Genomic DNA, 21,319 nt, shown 5'->3' with positions numbered 1-21,319 from the left:
TGGATTTATTATTACATGGATGTTACACCAGATTTTTAAGGTTCTCTAATAAAGTGAACCTTGCAGTAGGCTAAGATAACGATACCCCATTTACCCCATCCCCTTCACTCTTACTAGTTGAACGAACTGGTCAATAAACGAGTTCCATTGTAATAACCAAAATTGACGACAAGTTTTACCCTGTCATAATATCCATATATATTCTAAATCTATTAATGTACTTAAAACTCAAGGATAATAAACAGGAAAGCAACTCCACAATTCCAAATGCCCGAATGTTCCGAAGAAAAATGATGTTTTCTTGGTAAACTTTTCAATATATGCAGATATTTTTTTTGTGAATATATATTTTTAGGAATTGGAATTGTGCAGAGAAAACTGCTATTTACTTTGCTGCTGTATGTGAAAATTCCTTGTAAATAAACATGGGCTCGGCATCCGCGTGTCAGCCGCGTGCAAGCCACAGTAAAATCGTCATATTATAACTTATAATTCAGCTGGATGTATAAACCTAAGCAGACAATCCATTTTTTCGAGGGAAAGAGTGGCCACACAGGCTGGTTTAAATTTAAGACTTATGGGCGGCTGCCGAGCTTTACTCTAGAATAAGAATGTTTTCGACTTTTGTGTCTGTCTTATTTTAATAATGTTTATTTCCATTTTTAGCTATAAATGGCTGTTGTCCTCCTTCCTTCTATTTATTTAGAAATATACTTCAATTTGTTTTAAAAATAGCTGATTATCTATAATTATCCTTTAAAAACTTTTTTTAATTATATAAATTTGCCACTTTTATTACATTATATCCATTTTGGGAAAATGTATCCTTGTGATGAAAACTGAAAAAATATTATTTTTAGCATTAAATATTAAAATTTCAGATACCTGATTTCATTGGTGTGGATATTCTCTATAGTGATGTCAAGTCCGTTCCTCATATACAGACACGTTACTATTCTCAGGTACATACCGATATTTTTGAGTAATATCTAAGCTGATGTTTTGTTTACATACAATAAACAAATATGATAATATGATTTAAGGCAGTAACTTTTCAGATTTCTGTTAAGAAAATGAAATTTTTTAACACTGGAAGCAAATCTTATAAAATAACTGACCCAACTTTAACAGAATCAACTATTTAGAAAGTGAATCACGCTTAACTTATGTTCCTTCTTAATATATTTTTTTTATTTTTGTCAATTTAATATATATAACTTGTTTTTAACAATATTGGCACTTTCCACAAACTGCCTGTCGAGCACTGAACCCACACCGCCGCCCTCCCCTTCACATTTTTTAAAAATAAGTTGAAAATAAAGTGGGAGGTAGTTTTTTTTCTATGTGCAACCAATAAGGGAGCCCTTACCGGCAAAATAAAGGGTTTAACCAAATCTTTTTCTTTGTATGCGCAAGTTGAATTTGCATCCGATCTCAATATTTTAAAAATAATGTTTCTGCTTTTCAATTCGTTGCAATCTTTATAAGATATTAAATTTCGGAAGGATTAGTCTTAAAAATTGTGATTTTAAACATAATGGATACATATAATATTTCAATTCTTTTATCTCTTGATGATTAGATACATTTCATATAAAAAAAAACCAAAAACATATTTTTTGAATAAGCCTCTCAAGCAGTTAAAGTAGATTTTAAGTAAGGTTTGAATCCTACTTTAGAAAAGACCAGCATAATGTACAGTTCTATTCCTACTCCCTCCCTACATTCTAAGCAGAAATTGATTTAATTTTCAAAAATAATTAATTATCTTTTTAAGGTGGAAAGATTTCTTGGAGTTTCAATGTTCAGAACAGTTCCCAATGATTGTTTACTGCGACAATGCAACACAAGATCTCACAAGATCACATATTGTAAAGAAGATATACTACACTACGGTAAACAATGCCAAAACCCCCCTAATTCCCTAGTGGACCAAATAAATCACCCTTTTAAATCTATAGGTTGGATATTTCTGTATCTTACTTGACCTAACCTAATAAAAGTAGAGGGGTTATGGGTGCTAAGAAGGTCACAAGATTTTACGTAGGATAAGAAGGTATGAAGGGTAAAAAGCGTCAACTTCCTCAATTCTTGAACTTGTCATGGAGGGAAATAACGGCAAAATAAATAATTAACCCTTCCCAAAAAAGTAAAATTCCTTAGAGGGGGGGAACCCTTTATCCTTCCAATAATGGAAATCCAAGGATGGGGGGAGGGGGGGAGGAGGGGGGAGGTAAGGAAAACTTATCTTTCCCAACAAAATTGCTCCACTCGAAATTTAAACGATTTCACCTAAACATTTAATTCTCCTGTCAAACTTTATCAGTTAGGACTTAGAAATTATTCTATATATATAGTATAGAGTTATAATTCAATCTAATATTAAGATAAGCAATTTTCTGTATTAATCATTTTGTATACCTGCAGTTTTGGGATGTAAAGAAATATCTTGTTTATGATGTTACACATTATTTAACTTACAAAATAAGCAAAGTCATTTCAAATACACTATTTGTTTTCTGCAGGCATCTTAAGGGATAAGACAATAAACTAATATTATATTATACAGTAGTTGTGATGTCTATATGTTATACTAGCGGCTACGCCCCTAGAGGCCTCAAGGGGCACTTGAGGAGGGGGGAGTCGAATTTGATAACCCAATTTCTTATTTTAGATTTTAAAAGAAAAAAGGTAAAAAAAAATTTTTTTTTGGGGGGGGTATTTTTCATTTTTTGGGAGGTTGTTGGGGGTGTCCCACCCCCCAAGAAAATAGTTATAAACCTTCCCGGGACTGAAAAGCTACTATGTTAAGGAGAACCCGATCGGTTCAGCGGTTAGCGAGATCCTTTGAGACACACAGATACACAGACAAATATCCTGTTACTTTAGTATAAGGATTATAATTATACTAAGATAATATAAATATATATTTAGATAACAGTAGTGATGTTCTTACTACCAGTAGTGGTGATGTCTATATGTTATATTATAATTATACTAAGATAATATAATTATATATTTAGATAACAGTAGTGGTGTTCTTACTACCAGTAGTGGTGATGTCTATATGTTATATTATAATTATACTAAGATAATATAATTATATATTTAGATAACAGTAGTGATGTTCTTACTACCAGTAGTGGTGATGTCTATATGTTATATTATAATTATACTAAGATAATATAATTATATATTTAGATAACAGTAGTGATGTTCTTATTACCAGTAGTGGTGATGTCTATATGTTATATTATAATTATACTAAGATAATATAATTATATATTTAGATAACAGTAGTGATGTTCTTACTACCAGTAGTGGTGATGTCTATATGTTATATTATAATTATACTAAGATAATATAATTATATATTTAGATAACAGTAGTGATGTTCTTACTACCAGTAGTGGTGATGTCTATATGTTATAATATAATTAAACTAAGATAATTTAATTATATATTTAGATAACAGTTGTGATGTTCTTACTACCAGTAGTGGTGATGTCTATATGTTATATTATAATTATACTAAGATAATATAATTATATATTTAGATAACAGTAGTGATGTTCTTACTACCAGTAGTGGTGATGTCTATATGTTATATTATAATTATACTAAGATAATATAATTATATATTTAGATAACAGTAGTGATGTTCTTACTACCAGTAGTGGTGATGTCTATATGTTATATTATAATTATACTAAGATAATATAATTATATATTTAGATAACAGTAGTGATGTTCTTACTACCAGTAGTGGTGATGTCTATATGTTATATTATAATTATACTAAGATAATATAATTATATATTTAGATAACAGTAGTGATGTTCTTACTACCAGTAGTGGTGATGTCTATATGTTATATTATAATTATACTAAGATAATATAATTATATATTTAGATAACAGTAGTGATGTTCTTACTACCAGTAGTGGTGATGTCTATATGTTATATTATAATTATACTAAGATAATATAATTATATATTTAGATAACAGTAGTGATGTTCTTACTACCAGTAGTGGTGATGTCTATATGTTATATTATAATTATACTAAGATAATTTAATTATATATTTAGATAACAGTAGTGATGTTCTTACTACCAGTAGTGGTGATGTCTATATGTTATCTAATGATCATACTCAGACTGTTCTGCAGAATATCTCCAGGTAAGAAAATTTTGAGGTTTACGCGGCTGTGACAGCTTAAATTATATAGCTCGACAGCTGTAAGAAAGGCACATTGGCAAATTGTGCATTTCCATTGTTTTTTTTTTAATTTTTTTTTCTCACCCATACTGAAAAATCTTGTATAGCATCGTATAACAAACTATTTTCCACGAATTCTAAAAAAGAAATAGCAGTTTTGTTAGCCAAGGGGGGCCGAAGGCCCTGACTAATTTATTTTAATTTTTCATTTTAATATCTACAGAAATTGTCTATAATACGATGCGATAAATAATAATTCTTTACTTGCTAAATTCTTAGTCTTAAAATTGTACTGTTCTAACTTTAAAGATTAAGATAAACATCAACTAAGTAAAAGGCAATAAAGCTAAAAATTCACATTTGCTTATCCTGTTAATTGTTAAAAGTTTGTCTATGAGACAAATTATAGTAATTAGTTTGTGTAATTAACTTACATCAGGACAAATAGAGAAAAAAAGGCAAAAACTTCAGTACACATTAACATTTCTAAGACGTGTTTTATTTCTTTAGTGAAGCTACTCTTAAAGTTATTTGTATTGATTGAATTTCTAAATAAGTTTTATAATTCAATATTTTAAAATAAAAGAAAATAGTGGGCCTGAGCTATTTTGTATCTCTGCTCACAGGGTGGTGACCTAGTCCAGATTTTGTATTGGGTCTTTGAAATTAGCTTATAGCGTCGGAAATATGAACACAGCTTAGTCCCTACAAAAGAACAGAAAGCAAATTGTTAGCAGACGAAAAGGGTTTCCACCACTTTGGGCAGGTAGTTGTCTGGATTATTTATGATAATTTGGTGCAAACAGCACTCATTTAAAAGTTGTATTTTGAAAACTATATGGTATAAAATTAAATCTGAATATTTTTAATAAATTCATAACAACCCTTTTGCACACGCAAAGCTAAACAAAAAAAAACAACATCCGTGACGTTATAATACGCAGTGAAAAAAAATAAGTAAATGTAATTTACAAACAAGGATGACAACATCCATGAAAACATATACAGACAATCGTTAAGAGACTATTTTAAAGTCTGACAATGACAAGTATTTTTTTGTGATAATCTGCAAGATTTAAAAGCCCAATCTAGATCTAATAAAAATCCAAAAGTGTTGAAGCTAACAAATATTACGAGAGTTCATATTTTAGTCCAACGTCCTCTTCTTCCCTGCATTAAAAGTCATAAAACAAAAAAAATGTATTATTGATTTTAATTACAATACATTTGTTTTTTATTTTTAGCAAATCCCTAAATATTTACATAAATTTTCCAAACAAAATGTAAATTTTTACAAGCCAAAATTACATTATACCTAATGATTCATAAATGATTAACGCTATGATGTGAGACTCTAATTATAGAAAAGCTTTGCTTCTAGAATAATCGATTACAGGAGGTAAGAAAAGAAACCATTCACAAATTCCCTCATTTTCTTTAACTCCAGTCAGAAATAAAAGGGATGCAAATAATTGACTGATATGCAAAAACTCTATCAAAACAATTAAAAAGAAAAAAATACAAATCCATTCGTTCGTTCCCTCAAAGTGCATAGCGAGCACAGACTCCTCTCCTTTGGAGGGGATAGTTTTTGCTTTATACCTTACCCCTTCTAGGAGGGTTTACACCCGCGGGGCTACCTGTACACAACATAATCTAATCTATAATACAAAGTAGAATGATGTCTGTCTTTCTATCTGTCCGTCCGTCCGTCTGTCCCTTAAGATCTCGGTAACCACTGAACCGATCGGATTCTACTCTTCAGGGTTTATACCTATTGGTCCTGTGGTGGTTTTAAGCTATTTTCTTGGGAGGGGGAGTGGGGAAAACACCCCCAACCCCCTAAAAATGAAAATCCCCCCCCAAAAAATAAAAAATTCTGGCGAAACTACTTCACATAAATTATTGGCGGCAGATATTTTTTTCTTAAATTTAATTTTTTTTAAATTATCTCATAGGGCAAAGCCCCTAGATGTTCGGGGCAAAGCCGCTAGTATGACATAAAGTAAACCTCCCCCCCCCCCCCCTCCTCCCTTCTTTTATTCACAACTTCTTTCAAAATAAGTGGGTGGTTGTTACTGTACTCGAATTGGCACTTTTAGGGAAACTACCAATTCATTTCACGGCTATCGAAGCTGTATAATCCCTTCCCCCTCCCAAGAAAATTTTAAGGTGAGGTTAGGTTAAATAGGGGATAGGAGAGCTCCCTGAGACTGGAAACAAATGATTAAAATTGATTTAATTAAATCCTTGGTATTCCTGGCAATAACTGATTATCTAATTTCCAGTTGTGTGTGTGTATGTTAGTGTGTGTGTGTGTGTGTGAGTATCTGCAAATGTGTGAGGTTGGTTGTAGTAAGTTTCATTTATAAAAAGTTACCGCAATGTACAGAATTAGCAAAATAAACGTAGATCAATACATTTACTTTATTTTTTTTTACAGATTTTTAAAAATAGTTCCAATAAATCTTTGAACAGCATAATATTAAAAAATCCACTACAAATAAGAAACGGTTAAGGATTAAGAAGATTAAATAGATCTAACCAGATTTATGGGAGAGACAATGGATTTGATGTACAAAATCATAATGGACAATAATACCCCCCAGATTAAAATTATTTATGAAAATTTGGTCCCCAATCAAGATTAAATAAAAAAGAAAACAAGGCTTATAGACCAATTCAAAATTATCTCCCATATAACATTTCTACTAACGGTGCTACTCTAAAATTTGACAATTTCTGTCTGCCTCTGAGCCCGTAACGCAATTGGAGCCATAGGATTTATGCTTAAACGGCTGTTTTAGATATTCAAAAACATTTAAAAATTTCCTTTATGATCTTATTTTGCAATATGTATAGGAACATTAAGGAATAGTTATTTATCGCATAGTATTATAGGCAACTTTCCGCGGATATTAGAATGAAAAAATAAAAGATTAAAACCAATTTCGTTATCCCCTTAGGGGCCGAAGTTCTGGGCTAATAAAACTGGTATTCATTTTATGATTATTTTTAATATTCGTGGAAAATTTCTATAATACGATGCTATATATGATTTTTAATTTTGGCTGAGAACCGGTTCTCATCCAGCGGATATCAATAGGTTTCAAAATCATACTGGAATAAGTTTTTAAAATAGGGTGGGTTTATTTATTTTGAAAAATTAGGTCCATCCTCTCATAGAAGACCCAAATAAATAGAAATAATATTAAATGCTGCAGATATCATAAAACCCTTGTAGATAAATCTATAGAAATAACAAAAAATATTATGACAACATATTACATTATCACACAAAATAAGAAAAAGTTATGTTAAAGCCTTATTTTATATTATATATAAAAAAAAAGAGGTTTCGCCCCTAGCAGCCCACATCAATTTTATTATGTTTATTATTTATTATTTGTTAGTAGCCCCGCCACTAAAATTTAGGGACAGTGGTAAGCGAGATCCTTAAAGTCAAACAAAAATTTTATTAATTTATATTATAGAAAAAATAAATTATCTGTAAGATCTCAGAAACTGAAAGGTCTATATGACAAAGGCGAGGTTCTCCAGTAAGAAATATTGACCATCCTCCTATTGCTACATATCCAAACCTAGGGCGAAGCCACTTGTATCTTTAAGATAAAACAAGGGTGACAATATCTATAATTAGCGAAGCAAAAAAATCATTGTTGGGAATACAGACATGGAGATTTAAAGAGCATTGGTTAAAATTAAGAATAAAGAAACCTTTTTTCACATCATTTCTTTCTGACATATTTTTATATTTTCTAATATTTAACTTTTGTAGCACAACTAACAGACCAACGGATAAAGTAAATTACATACTGTATGCTCCTTGAGATAGGGGACAAAAATATCACAAATAACAGCTGAGAAAATCACATCTCCCCTATAAAGTCACTATTTGATTGACGGGCAGACAAAATGAATTATAAAGTAGCTTCGCTACTGATAAAAATGTAAAGAGAATACTAACGAGACACCAGATGTTTTTGTTTGAAATGCAAAACCTCTGATTATCTATAACTAGAAATTAACTCTTAATTCGTTTACATTGATTTCTTACAGAATGCATTTTCCAGGGATTCGGGGAGAGGTAAATTGAAGTGAAAAGATATTTTTGTAGCGAAGCTTTTTCATAATTCTATGATCGCCACGATGCTGTTAATAAAAATATTAATTCCTATTTGTATTGAACGATAATTTTAGCCTTCAAATTAAAAAAATACAAAAAATAATAATAAAGCTCTTCCATAGCCAAATAATCAATTAATAAATTTATATAATCCACAATACCTTTTTCTTTACTAATTTTATCTGATTGGTGCATTATTATTTATATCAGAATGCATAAATAAAACATTTAAAGAAAACTCCTAAAAAAAACTTTCGAAAATACATGGAAAATATATTTATACTTCCAAAATGTAATAGATATTTGAATTTCTTAATAAATATTAATAGTTTGACCTAAATCCTATCATATAAAGAAGTAAGGATTTTTGGCTTGTCCGTTAAGATCCTAACAACCACTAAACTTTTCTCTTCGAAAACAATACCCATAAATGTCGACAGCAATTTTTGAATACTATCAGCATCTAGAGGAGAGCAGGAAGGTTAGGAAATTAGCATGAAAATAACAACCCATTCGGGCCAACAATGTCCGAGATCTGAAGCTTCAGACAAAAATTTCTTACTACTTTATATGATAGTGTATTCATTAAAACGTATAAAAATACGCATAAAAGTAATTAGTATGTATTACTTTTAACTATTTGTATACTTAGTGAAATATTTACATGTATTAATAATGCATTTTTTTAACTAATTCAATATTTATGTTTCATTATTATTGTACTTTCAATTTCTATGTAATGTTTTTCTTTGTTCTCTTGGTGTTAAGGTAATTTCCCTCAAACTGCCTTGTCGAACACTGAAACCATCCTGCCCTTAATTTTGAAACAAATTGAAAATAAAGGGGTAATTAGTATTTTTTTGTTTCTTACTTTATGTCAAGTTTCGTTAGGTTAAATAGGTTAGGGCCCCCTGCAGGATCGGTGTGCCTTGAGGTTGATGGCGAAGCTACTAGTTAGTAAACTAAAGTACTAAAATAGAACTAATTTTGTGTTAATAATTGATAAAGGAAAATATGTATATATACATTTTGTAGGTATTTACACCATTGTTTTGCACAATTGAAAATAGAATTATTGAAAAATATTTGTGCCAACGAAAGCCATAAAATTTGCCATGTTTATAACTCGACTTTTAATGTAAAAACTGCTCTAGAATTTCCTTGGTTTGTTAGTGTTTTTTTCTTACTGCACTTTAATTAACATATAAAGTATGTGTGGGTAATTTTTTAACCATGCAGGACGCAAGAGTGGGAACTTATTGTACATAAACTAAACTAACCTAATCTAAAGAAGCTTCGCTGTAAAAAAAATTATGTAATTTAGGCAGAAAAATGAATTAATTATTACTTGGATCTTACACCAGATTATAAGGTACTCTAATAAAGTGAAACATTTATAGGGCTAAAATAACGACCCCTTCCCCCTAATGGATTAATGAAAAGCGTAGCAACTCTATAATCATTTCTTCTATAATGATTTTAGAATTCTGTATTTATGAAATTTGCAACAAATGAAAGTACAACTTTGTTAAGAATTATTTATTAGTATTATGATAATTAATTTCTGAATTTTTTCAAGTGTTGATGTTCGTTTGTTCTACAGTATGATTTTATTGCCTCGCTTTTATGGATGTTGTCATCTTTATTATATTAGTAATTGCCTAAAAATATTTCATCGTGTTGTTAATGTAAGGATTCTAAAAATATTATATTACCAAAAAAAAACTAAAAATAGTATCATCAATAAATACAATATTTGCTCATGTAACAAAAAATCAAAACATTTGTATATACTCAAATTCCCCAATGGAAAAAATATGTTTAGAAATTTAACAAAACTTAGATATCCAATTCAAAAACTGGATTTATCAGGCTTGGCTTACAATCTGATTCACTTCAGCTGGACCAAAACTGGTTTTGTACCATGTTGCATTAAACAATTTTTACGCAAAAGATTTTTTAAAAATAGTATAATTAATCACCGTTTTGTTGGCCAAGGCAATTCTATTGAACTATAACATGTTGATATTTTTTTCCAAGTGGGATTTCTCAAAAAAGTTATAAACTTTCATAGGACCTATGAGAAGCTACACTGCAAAGGAAAACCAAATCGGTTCAGCGGTTAGCAAGATAGACAAACAATCATCTTGTTACTTTAATATAAGGATTATGACTGAAAAAAAAATTTCAGGTAACATATCCCTTAACCCTGTTCTGAAAATTTAATTTAATTGTTTATTCTTATTATATTCGGTTTTTATTTATTTTTACTAAAATATAAAAAACTTTCCATTGCTAACAATAGATTGAATAATTCAAGAATAATAAACATAATTTTTCCTGCAGTATTTTTTAGTAGCAAAGCTATTATGACTGTCCGTCAGTCCGTCCATAAATTTCCCGTCGTTCTAAGGAATTTCATTATTTATAGATGATTTTTTTGGATTTCACACATATTTTTATTTCCTCTGATGCTAATACAGATAAATTGCAGATTTTTTTGTAAATGTTTCATTTTTCAAGTATCATTTAGTATACAACTTTGTCCGCCAGTCTACTCTATTCTACACCTGCCATATAACTCACTTTTACATTACTTAATTTTTTGGGCTTCGCTTCAAATGGATATTTTCATCTTTGTTTATTTAATGTTTTAATGTCTTTTTCCTCGCCAAGAAATTAAATTCACTGTAAAAAAAATATTGTATTATCCTTTAACTGATGAACGTAAGAAATTAATAATATTGATAGAAATGCAAGATTTTTTTGAATAAGCTTAAGCTCCAATCTATTATCTTTCTCAATTTCATGAACCCATGCCTGATTATGGCAGGTGTCATACTTTAATCCAATATCTAATACCATCGAACATAATAATAGGATGAGAAAAAACTGGTTACCGACTTTCAAAAAAATAAAATTTCTTTCATAAATAACCAAAAGATCTAAATAAATAAAATATTTGAAGATTTTAACAAAAATAATTTGTTAATATACCGATTTTTTTAACTGGGTCTTCTTATGCATTTCTGTACATAAAGCGTGGTCCCTCACCATGTCTGTAACTTGTATATATTTATTGTTGTTTATTGAATTATTGAAATTATGTTTATTGAATTATTGAAATTATGTTTATTGAATTATTGAAATGTATTTTTTTACATTTATTTATCCCCCCCCCCCCCCCCGCCCCTATTTCATATTTGTCTGGAACCTTCTAGGTTATAATTGAACTTTTCCTTTCACCTAGTCTTTATTTTTGAACATTATGCTTGCATCTGATAGTTGTTAGTATCAATATACCCAATTATTGGACATAAGTGTATGCATAATATAATTTCATTTTATGTAATCTTAATGTGTTATGACCTATTATGGTCTTAGTTTCATTCTTCACTTTAGGCAATCAATTTCTTAGTTTTTAATCTTATTTTTAGAGTGTACAAAAACGATATATACTTTTACAGAAAGTACATAAATAATACAATAACCATCAATAATAAGAAGAGACAGAGAGAGGAATATTCAATATACCCAAATATATTAAATCATATTAATATGTAATCATCATCTCTTTAGTAATACCTCAGACTTGCGCCAAATCGGATTTTTATGTGCACAATAGTTTTGGCAAAGTTTAGAAAAGAAGTTGGAAGGTATGGTGTAGAGAGCTGAGAAATGACCATTGATATTACTATATGTATACTGGGAATGTCTACAGGGTGGCCAATAATAAGTTTTTTGTATTTGATATTTTTTTGATGAAATTATTTTTTATAATAGAAGTTGCTTGATATAACTGCTTAAGAAGTGCTTGCAAATGTTTAAATCAAATATTTTTTCCTATTTTCTCAACTTTTTATATTAGAAAATAGTACCCTACTATAAAGAATTTAAAATAACTGATGAAAAAAATGAGTAATTTATCATTTTTGCACAGAGCACTATAAAGATTATCGTAAACATTATTAGATGTTTTCATCGGAAATTTTTTTCAGTACGAAGATTTTTTTTCTTTGAATGTTTTTGAAAATATTTAATAAGTTCCTAGAGAAACATTGAAAAAAAACATTTAACAACATTTTAAAAAATATTGAAAAACATTAGGAAACATTAAAAATCGTGAAAAATATATTGAAAACATAATTTTTAAGTAAAAATGTTAATGCTTTTTGTAAGTAGTGAAAACATTACCTCAATTAAACATTGTTCAGTTAGGGAAAAAAACAGTTTAAGAGTTTTTTGGACTAAATAATTAGTCGGTATATTGGCACATATCATTTTTGGAAAGTAAATACTTTCTTGAAGCCAATCTTAACGAGGAAGGTATTTTTGGAAAGGGGAAAATGTGCAGAAAACACCTATGTAAATTAGAAAATCCGCAGAAACCATTTTCAAAAGTTATTTGCAAACATTTACAATGTTAATTTGCAAAATTAATTTCATGCCTTAAATGACATATTTTTAAAATAAATGTTCTTATGAAAGTTTTTATCTATGAGTTTAGGACATGTTCAAGACATACATTTTATTTTCAGTGTTAGTTTTTTCGCCCTACGTGTGAAAAAAGGCATTTCTCACATTTTATTATAGAAAATTGCATATAAACACAAAAATAATTTTTTTCTGCAGTAAACATAATAATTGGTATAAAATCTATCATTTTAAATGCAAAAGTCAGATACTGAATCCTTTTTAGAGCGAATATATTGCAAAAAGTTACCAGGGCATTTTAGCAAAGTATGAATATTTAAAGAAATAAATACTTTTTATTCTTAATATACATATTATATAAATGAATAAAGAGAGAGAGAAAAAAAACTATAAAACAAGGTATATGTTTTTTTCACTCTATCATTGAATAAAATGCACTTTTAGGTTTGATTATAAGCAACGCATCACATAAAAACTCATTTTTTACAGTTATTAAACAAAATCAATGCAATTCTACAATCAAGGTAGTTTTATAAAGCAGTAATCCTTTTTGTAGCTATATTTTTTGCCAAATTTATTCTTTATTTTTATAAATAAACTTAATTAAAATCTAATGATTTGAGATTTCGTAATAAAGAACTTCATATTTTTACTGTTTAGACATATAAATTTCAAAGAAAAAGATTAAATCCTTTAAGTTTGAATAAAACTTTATTCATTTACATAATAAAAACGTTAAAATCATTAAAGAATCTAAAAAAAGAAAAAAATAAGTAATTTTTATAAATGTTTTTGTGTCGTCTTTATAAACTCTTTCCGCTTTTATTATTAGACTGATAGAATTTAAAATTATAAATAACACTTGTTGGGCCTATCCTATTATATAAACTTAGTAAGATATTTTGTCAGTATCTTAAGGTTTGATACTGCTAAACTGATTGAGTTCTCCATTTTAGGGAAACTTTACATTGGTCCCGGTATGGGTTTAAGCTATTTTACGTTCCCTTCTTAACCCTTCAGAAAACAGACCCCCTAGAGATAAATAAATTGAAATTATTTTAACCTAAACAGTCGGACCCCTTCCAAAGCTTAACCCTTAACAGTTGGCCGCACCTTTATCGGCCAGGGGGAGGGGGGGGGGCGTTCAATGCCTCTCCCCCCCCCCTATTATCTCACTTCCTATTAGAGCTAAAAGGCTTAAAATTTTTATGCATGCCCTCTGTTTGATAATGAATTTCCGACTATAAGTGAGTGAAAGTCAATTTTCGCTTCCTTCGCCCTTTTATTTGATAACCTTTGTTTGTAGGTCCTTTTTTACTAAAAAATTTAAAACAGCTGTCATTTTCTTATTTTATCTTTTTCATACAATGTTTATTTTTATGTAAATTTTATAATAGAAATCTTGTTTTTATCAGGTGGAACTATATTGTATTCAGAGCCATGATCATGGACATCAAAGCTTTTTTATTTGGGTGGGGGAGATAAAAAGACGAAATTCTTTAAAATCCTATTTTATTTGGGGAAGGGAGGGTAAATACTTCCACCAAAATGGTTGTTGGTAAATTTTTTGGTTGGGGGGGGGGGGGATGAGTAAAATAACATTTTTTTCTTCTTAAATATACATGGTGCCTATGACATCCCCAAATGCGTTTTGGGTGTGTGTATGTGGGGAGGGGGGTAAACAATAAACACACCCTTGGACATACCTGACAAAACAAAGTATTTTCATTTTTAACCTTTTTAGGGTGTCCCAAAGTGAAAAAAATTATGCATAAATAAGACACAGTTTTAATCATTAATTAAAGGCCTGTTTTATGTCACTTGGAAACAAAGTAATCAAAAATTAAAAATTCTCAGTACAGAAAAAAAGTTTATCTAACAAGATTCAATACCAAGAAGAAGAATTGGAGAGAGCTAATAAACATACAGACATAGTATACAGTATTGGAGCCATAACAAATAAGCTGCTGAAAAAAATTAAAGGCATTTAATTTTCATAACAATGCTTCGCTACTAAATGAATGACTGTCCCACAAAAAAAACATATTTAATTATTTGGGAATCGTCCCTTTCGTGGCCCATAAGGGGTGATTCGTCGCATTTTTAAAATGGCTTTTTAATAGGTTATTTTAGGTTATATTTGGTTAGGTGATTTCCCCACAGGGTTAGGTAATTGGCTCCGCAGGGTTAGAGCCCCCCAGCAAGGACTTTAAATAGGAGATAAGCTACTGTTTTAAATACAAAGAATCGCCCTATAAGGTGCGATGTTACGAAAAGGACTACACCTGATTATTTTTATATTACTATGTCACCTCACTTTTTAAAAATTCACTATATTTTTCAAAAACCTTTTTTTCAACCTTATAATTAAAAATTTCTTTTGCCCACAGGGAGAAAATATTCTTTTTTTTCTTTCTAGGTATATCAAATGGCTGGATTTTTTAATCATTACGACATGCATGTTTAAATATAAAATAGAGACAATGCGGGTTTTTTTAATGTACAAAAGTAATTTTATTACAAGAAAAAAAGAGTATCTTTCATAAGAACTAAAAGTAGCGTTTTGTTCATGTTAAAAATCCTTTTTATGTTTCTCAGAAAAGAATATTATAAAATACATGCATGCCTGAAAATTAGTTTTAAAAATCCGTATTAAACAGGAAAAAGAAACTAAGTCGTCGTTATATTTATTGTTTGTTCTTTTTGGTGTAAGGTTTTTTTTAATGAAACTTTTTTGGATCTCGTTAATTCGATTTCTGCGGATTTTCTGGTTGCCAGAGATGAAATCTACGCATCTTTTTTAGCTAGATGGCATTTGTCTGGTTAAGATTGGATAAAAAATTCTTTGGTTGGTTAAATTTAATAAGTGTGTTGGGGAAGTCTAAACTGTAAATGTAATTTTCATCTCCAAAGTTATTAGTTTCTTTTTTTACTAGTTGTTACGCGCCCAGATACCTCTAAGGGCACTTACAAAATTTTGGGGTTGGACCCTTTTTTTCTATTTGCTAGACGTGGTTTTCCCTCCCCCAAAATAGCTATAAGCTTTCCCAGGACCTATGAGAAGCTACACTGTAAAGGAGAACCGTATCGGCTCAGCGTTTAGCAAGTTCCTTCGGTACAGACAAAAAACTACTCTTTATGTTAGGATTAAATGAAGGAAAAAGATTAAAAGTAGCCACCCTGTTATTATATGTTATAAGATTTGGAACTCATTAGGATACTCAATGATCTGTATAATTACATACATATACAACATATTAAGGAATATTATCTACATAAATTAATTTTTAATGTCTACCTAAATTGTACCTCATTCTGATAACTTGTTTCTTGATTATCAAGTTTAGCTTCTTCTTTTTATTCTTCTTCTTATTTTGGTTTGTAGAAACTATTCTGGGTTTGTATCGCCCAAAAATGTCTAAAAATATAATCATGAAAATTATGAAACACTGAAAAGAAGAGCATTTAAATGAATATCCTTGAAAAATAACTGTATTAATTAAGAATAACTTAAATGATTGAATACGTATCGACTAAAACAGGTTTGCCTATTTGCTACAAGGGCATATAGATTCTTCAATACTCTTTGCTTGCAAGATAGTTTTTAAGGTAAAATTTTGGGGTCAGTCCGTACAACTGTCAATAACGAATAGCTCTAATTATTAATTAAGGCCAATTAAAATAATTCTATCGATTATAAACTTTAATGTGTGATTCTTGTAGAAAATAGGTATATTTTAGCTCTATATTTAAAATAAAATTTATAAATTGGGCACAAAATTACAAGCAAAGCATCTCAATAGTGCTGTCTAGAAAATTTTTGGATGACATATTAAGCAAACTATATTGAAGCAATTTATAAAAAAAAATTTATTTTATATTCTGTTTCTTCTTTTATTGTCGCTTTCTAATTGCTTATGATCTATTGAGCTTCTCTTTTATGAATGTTGTCATCCTTGTTGAAAATAAAAACAATAGTTGAATAATTTAAGTTAAATAAATGGATATATGTAGAATATACGTAGATATTATGACGGGGGTAGATTTGTCGTCAATTTATGTTGCTAACATGGACAACACTTATTGGTTAGATTTTTTATCCGTAGGTTGGGGGAAAGGGGGTCGATGGAGGGGATCGTTATTTATTTTAGCCAGTTACAAATTTCACTTTCATAGAGTACATAATAATCTGGTGTAAACTCCAAGTAATAATAAATCCATTGTTAAATATTTATTCCAATCAACCTTGACACAAAATTCAATGTTAAGAACAGTTAATCAAAAATATTTTTAAAAGTTTGAAGTACACCTTAAAACTATTCCAAATGCATATTTCATCCTTTCCGTTGCAAAATTTTTAAAACAAAATTTTTTGAGACAATAGAATATTTAAAACTAAATACATTTTCCTGCTACATTCATTCTTTGGAGCACAGCTTCTCTATAACTTTAATTTTGTATTCTTACGTTTTCATAATGTCATAAAAATAGACGATGATAAGATAACTTTTTGATTGAGAAATGACAAGTAAAATTATTTTAGCAATGCCTGTGGTCGACATTATCTATCGTAATTGCCACATTGTCACAAATGTGACAGGGTATCTCATCTAAAAAAGTGTTTATTAAACTCTTCCTTAAAAAATCTTTATTTTGTATATTTTAAAGGCTGTTCGAAGGTTATTGGCCACCTAACAATTCACGAAAAATTTTTAAAAGTATTTTAAGAAAAACCCGCCGTTTTTTTGTATTTGAGTTTAATTTTATTTGTGTTTGTATTGTATTGTAAGCACTCAGCCCAGCAGCAACCTCTACAAGATAAATTAATTTAGTTTCAAAGTTTCCCACATAATGACAATTTGGGTTCAATCCTTTAATAAATATTTGTATTGTGTATAAGAATTTTTTAGTATCAGTCTTCTCTTTTTTAACCAATTATTCTAGCCCCTTGGGGAGGCTACAACCATGAAGGGCACTAGTCAAATTGGGCTCTCCTCTCATGAAAACTAACCTAACCTAAAATAATCGTCTAAAATACTACTTCATAAATTTCCAAAATTTGCACCTCTTTTTGTCTATAAGACCAGTCTCTGCAAATTTAAAAGGAATTTTGCTTTATTTGTACTTTATGCCTGCAAAAAAGATAAATTATTTGAACTTTAAAAAAATTTCAGACAAAAAGAAAAGTAAGGATTCTTAAAAAACGATATACAAACGGACAAGGTGATATTTAGAACAGATGTTCAATGGTCATTAAACAGAGAGGAAGGAAGAGAAAGAAGGAACCTTTACAAATATATATAGATAACATGAACGACAGACCGATGAATTTAGAAAGTGGTATACTGGATGATTTTATGAAAAGCTGTATCTTCACAAAAAAAAATCAGCATCTTAAATAATAGACGATAAATATTTGCCTATAGTTACGGACAGATAGACAGACAAAGCTAATTATATATAAGCTGTTTTACTAAAAATAAGTAAACTAGTGAAAACAAATATACCAACATTTTGAAAAATGAAAAAAAATCATTTAAGAAACCTATACACTTCTTTTGATTGAAAGCAAAGCTTTTCTATAATTAGAGTCTGTCAGTACGTGTTGAACAGTTAGCTCTTATCGTTTTTATCAAAATATTAGAATTGTAAAATACAGACCTCAATTATAGAAAAGCTTCGCTTTTTAAAATGGTATATTTAGTTTTAAGCTTATAAAAGAGTTTTCTTTTAAAATAATATATTGCTTCATAAATAGAATTCTCGATAACTTTAATAATCTGCTTTAAAGAGAAGAGAATTATCTTTGTTCATCTTTTTATCTAAAAGAATAAAAATTGAGAGTTTCTATATTTATGGTTGTAGCTCTTATCGCTAATTCCTAGCCTGAATTTTTATTTTACTTTACATAATGATTCCTGCAGCAATTAGGTATAAATTAGAAAGCTTAGCAACTCTAAAATAATTACATGAAAGTCAGTATGTCCTCATATGATGCTTTTTAACTCTATATTTATTAATGTTTGTATATATGTCTTCCTGAGTGTTTTATTAAGCTTCACTTTCATGGATGTTGTCTTTGTTGTTATATTTATAAATTGTTATTTTATAAATTCATTTCATTCATTCTCTTTCTTCTCTGAGACGTTTCTAATGACATATACCTACATTTTCTTAAAAAGTTAAGAAAAAAAAGAATTAATTGAAAAAAATAAAAATCATTATTTGTTAATTTATCTGATTTTATCTTGATATATTTTATACATCAAATCCAATCTGAAAATCATCAATAGATTATTTATAAATAAAAGATTAATTACTTTTTTATTCACTTAAAGCTTGTTATATAAAGCTTGGCTTCCCTCACTCTGTATGTCTGTTTATATGTATTATGTATCGTTGTTTTTAGATATATTTCTGACATAATAGTCCGGGTTTTGTCAAAATTTTTCTCGTATTCATTCGAATCCGGTGGACAGGAACCGGTTCTCATGAATACGAAAAAACTATGTCTAGCATCGTATTATATCCAGTTTTCTACGAATATAGAAATGTACAATCATAAGATTAAAACCAGTTTTTTTAGCCGGTGCCTCCGGCACCTCGGGGCTAAAAAAACTAGTTTTAATCTTATAATTGTACATTCTATATCCGCGGAAAGCCGATACGAGAAATAACTATTACCTATTTTTTAAGCTTCAAGTTTATGTACCAGAAAAATTTACCTAATTTTAAAGATTCGAAATTTTATAATATTTAATTATTGAATAATTCATAAGGATTTTTTCAGAATATTGAAAAGCTTATTATTAATGACAGAGGTAATCTAAGTTTTAAATTAGCTAGGTATACAATCTCCTATGATTTTATACTTGTTATAATTTTCTGTACATTCTATTATTTTTTTTATTTTTCTCTATTAGTCGCGCAACATCTCTATAATTGTTGTATGTCCCTAGGTCCAAAGGTTTGAAGGTTTCAACTTGCTTATAAATAGATAAATTGGTAATTTATTTGTTGATAGTACCTGTCCTTCTTAGCTTTATTTGTAACTGTCCTTTACTGATCTTTTCTGATTATAAATGTTATTGCTGCGCTACTTATATCAAAATGATGTGTGTACATTCTTTACATAAATCATTCAAATATATTATTATTTCTTGAAACTGTATCTAATGTGAAAGATAAAGACCATTTAATGAAATATAATGGTCGATTGTATTGGGGTGGGTTATCATTTATACAAATAAACCTGTTTTCAACATTAGCAAATGATAATACAAATAGGGAACTAAGTCTTTGTCTTAATTTGATGCTTTAACTTCAGCTCACTGCTCGCGGTTAAGTTTTTTTTTGGAAATATACCTACAAGTCATAGTATGCTTTTAAAAATTGGTGTTGAATATACGTTGATATTATTATGACATGTTAAAAATTGTCGTCAATTCAGCTTGCTAACATGAAACTCTTTTATTGGTCAGTTCTAGTAGGAAGGTAAGGGATAGGGTAAGGGTGGTGGAAGGGAGGAATCGTTAATTTCGCCCGCTTTAAGTTCTTTTTTATTAAAGAACATGAAAATCTGGTGTAAGATCCAAGTAATAATATATCCACTGTTTTAAACTATTTTCCATGGGATAGACACTAAAATTTAGACTTTTTTTCTCAAAATAAACTATTTCGGTGTGAGGGCATTTGATTCAATGAAATGTGCAATTAAAGTATTTTTTGCTTCAGCCAAAAAGACATTCTGATCAATTTATTATTAAACTCTTAAAAACTGGTTTTCACTAATGTAAAACTAGTGATATCTGCAATGGCTTTGATAGAATGTTATTTTAAAAAATTATGTTGAAATGGTTGTGTACACCTGATAATGGTTGTGACTAAAAGCCAACATTTTTATTCCAGATTTATAGATTCACGTTATTTTATGACTGTGTCTGTTAAATACATTTGTAGCAGTTCAGATATTTTTCTAATGCTTTTATCTGTCTGTTTTTCCGATTCTGGTAGGTTATTTTTCCAGCCCCACCCCACCCCTCCGAATAGATGCCGTGGGCGAAGCCACTAGGTAATAAAAAGTAGTAAACTAAAACCTCATAACCTGCTTCTTTATTACTTTTCTTGTTGCTTCGCCTCTAGTCACTAGGGAAAGGAGGACTGAAAAAACAGCCCAAAACCAACTATGAACCTTCTCTGAAAAGTACACCTAATTCAGACTAGCAATTTCCGAGATCTTTAGCTGCAGACAAAAAAAACTTTAACAACTTTATAGTATAGGATACGTATTCTTTATTGGGGAACAAAACTTAAGAATGAATTAATCTTTTCTGTCTGGGAACCTTTAGTTTTCGTAGTCGAAGCTACTCTACAAGTCTGTTGTTTATTTATGTTCAATTTATTTACAACACGAAACAGCAATTTGGCATCATAGAATTTTTTATTTGAGGGGAAAGAAAACATTCAAATAGTATGTAAAAATCAACAATTGATATACCTGTTTTTCCTAAAGTTAAT

At 29.4% G+C, this 21,319-nt stretch overlaps 1 protein-coding gene across 1 annotated transcript in view; it reads left to right on the top strand.

Moving 5' to 3' along the window:
• LOC145318300 (orexin receptor type 2-like) overlaps window positions 1-21,319 on the top strand; it is an 84,861-nt gene that overhangs the window by 42,640 nt on the left and 20,902 nt on the right. The window contains exons 7-9 of the mRNA XM_080159610.1: window positions 882-962; window positions 1,778-1,895; window positions 4,092-4,182. Of these exons, the coding sequence (XP_080015736.1) occupies window positions 882-962; window positions 1,778-1,895; window positions 4,092-4,182 (290 nt within the window). The remainder of the gene's footprint in view (window positions 1-881; window positions 963-1,777; window positions 1,896-4,091; window positions 4,183-21,319) is intronic.

The sequence above is a fragment of the Acartia tonsa genome, chromosome 4, assembly GCF_053477335.1.
Source record: "Acartia tonsa isolate MP-2025a chromosome 4, ASM5347733v1, whole genome shotgun sequence".
In the NCBI taxonomy this organism is placed as follows: Eukaryota; Metazoa; Arthropoda; class Copepoda; order Calanoida; family Acartiidae; genus Acartia; species Acartia tonsa.
Note: the sequence above shows the minus strand (reverse complement) of the source record. Positions and strands in the feature narration are given on the sequence as shown.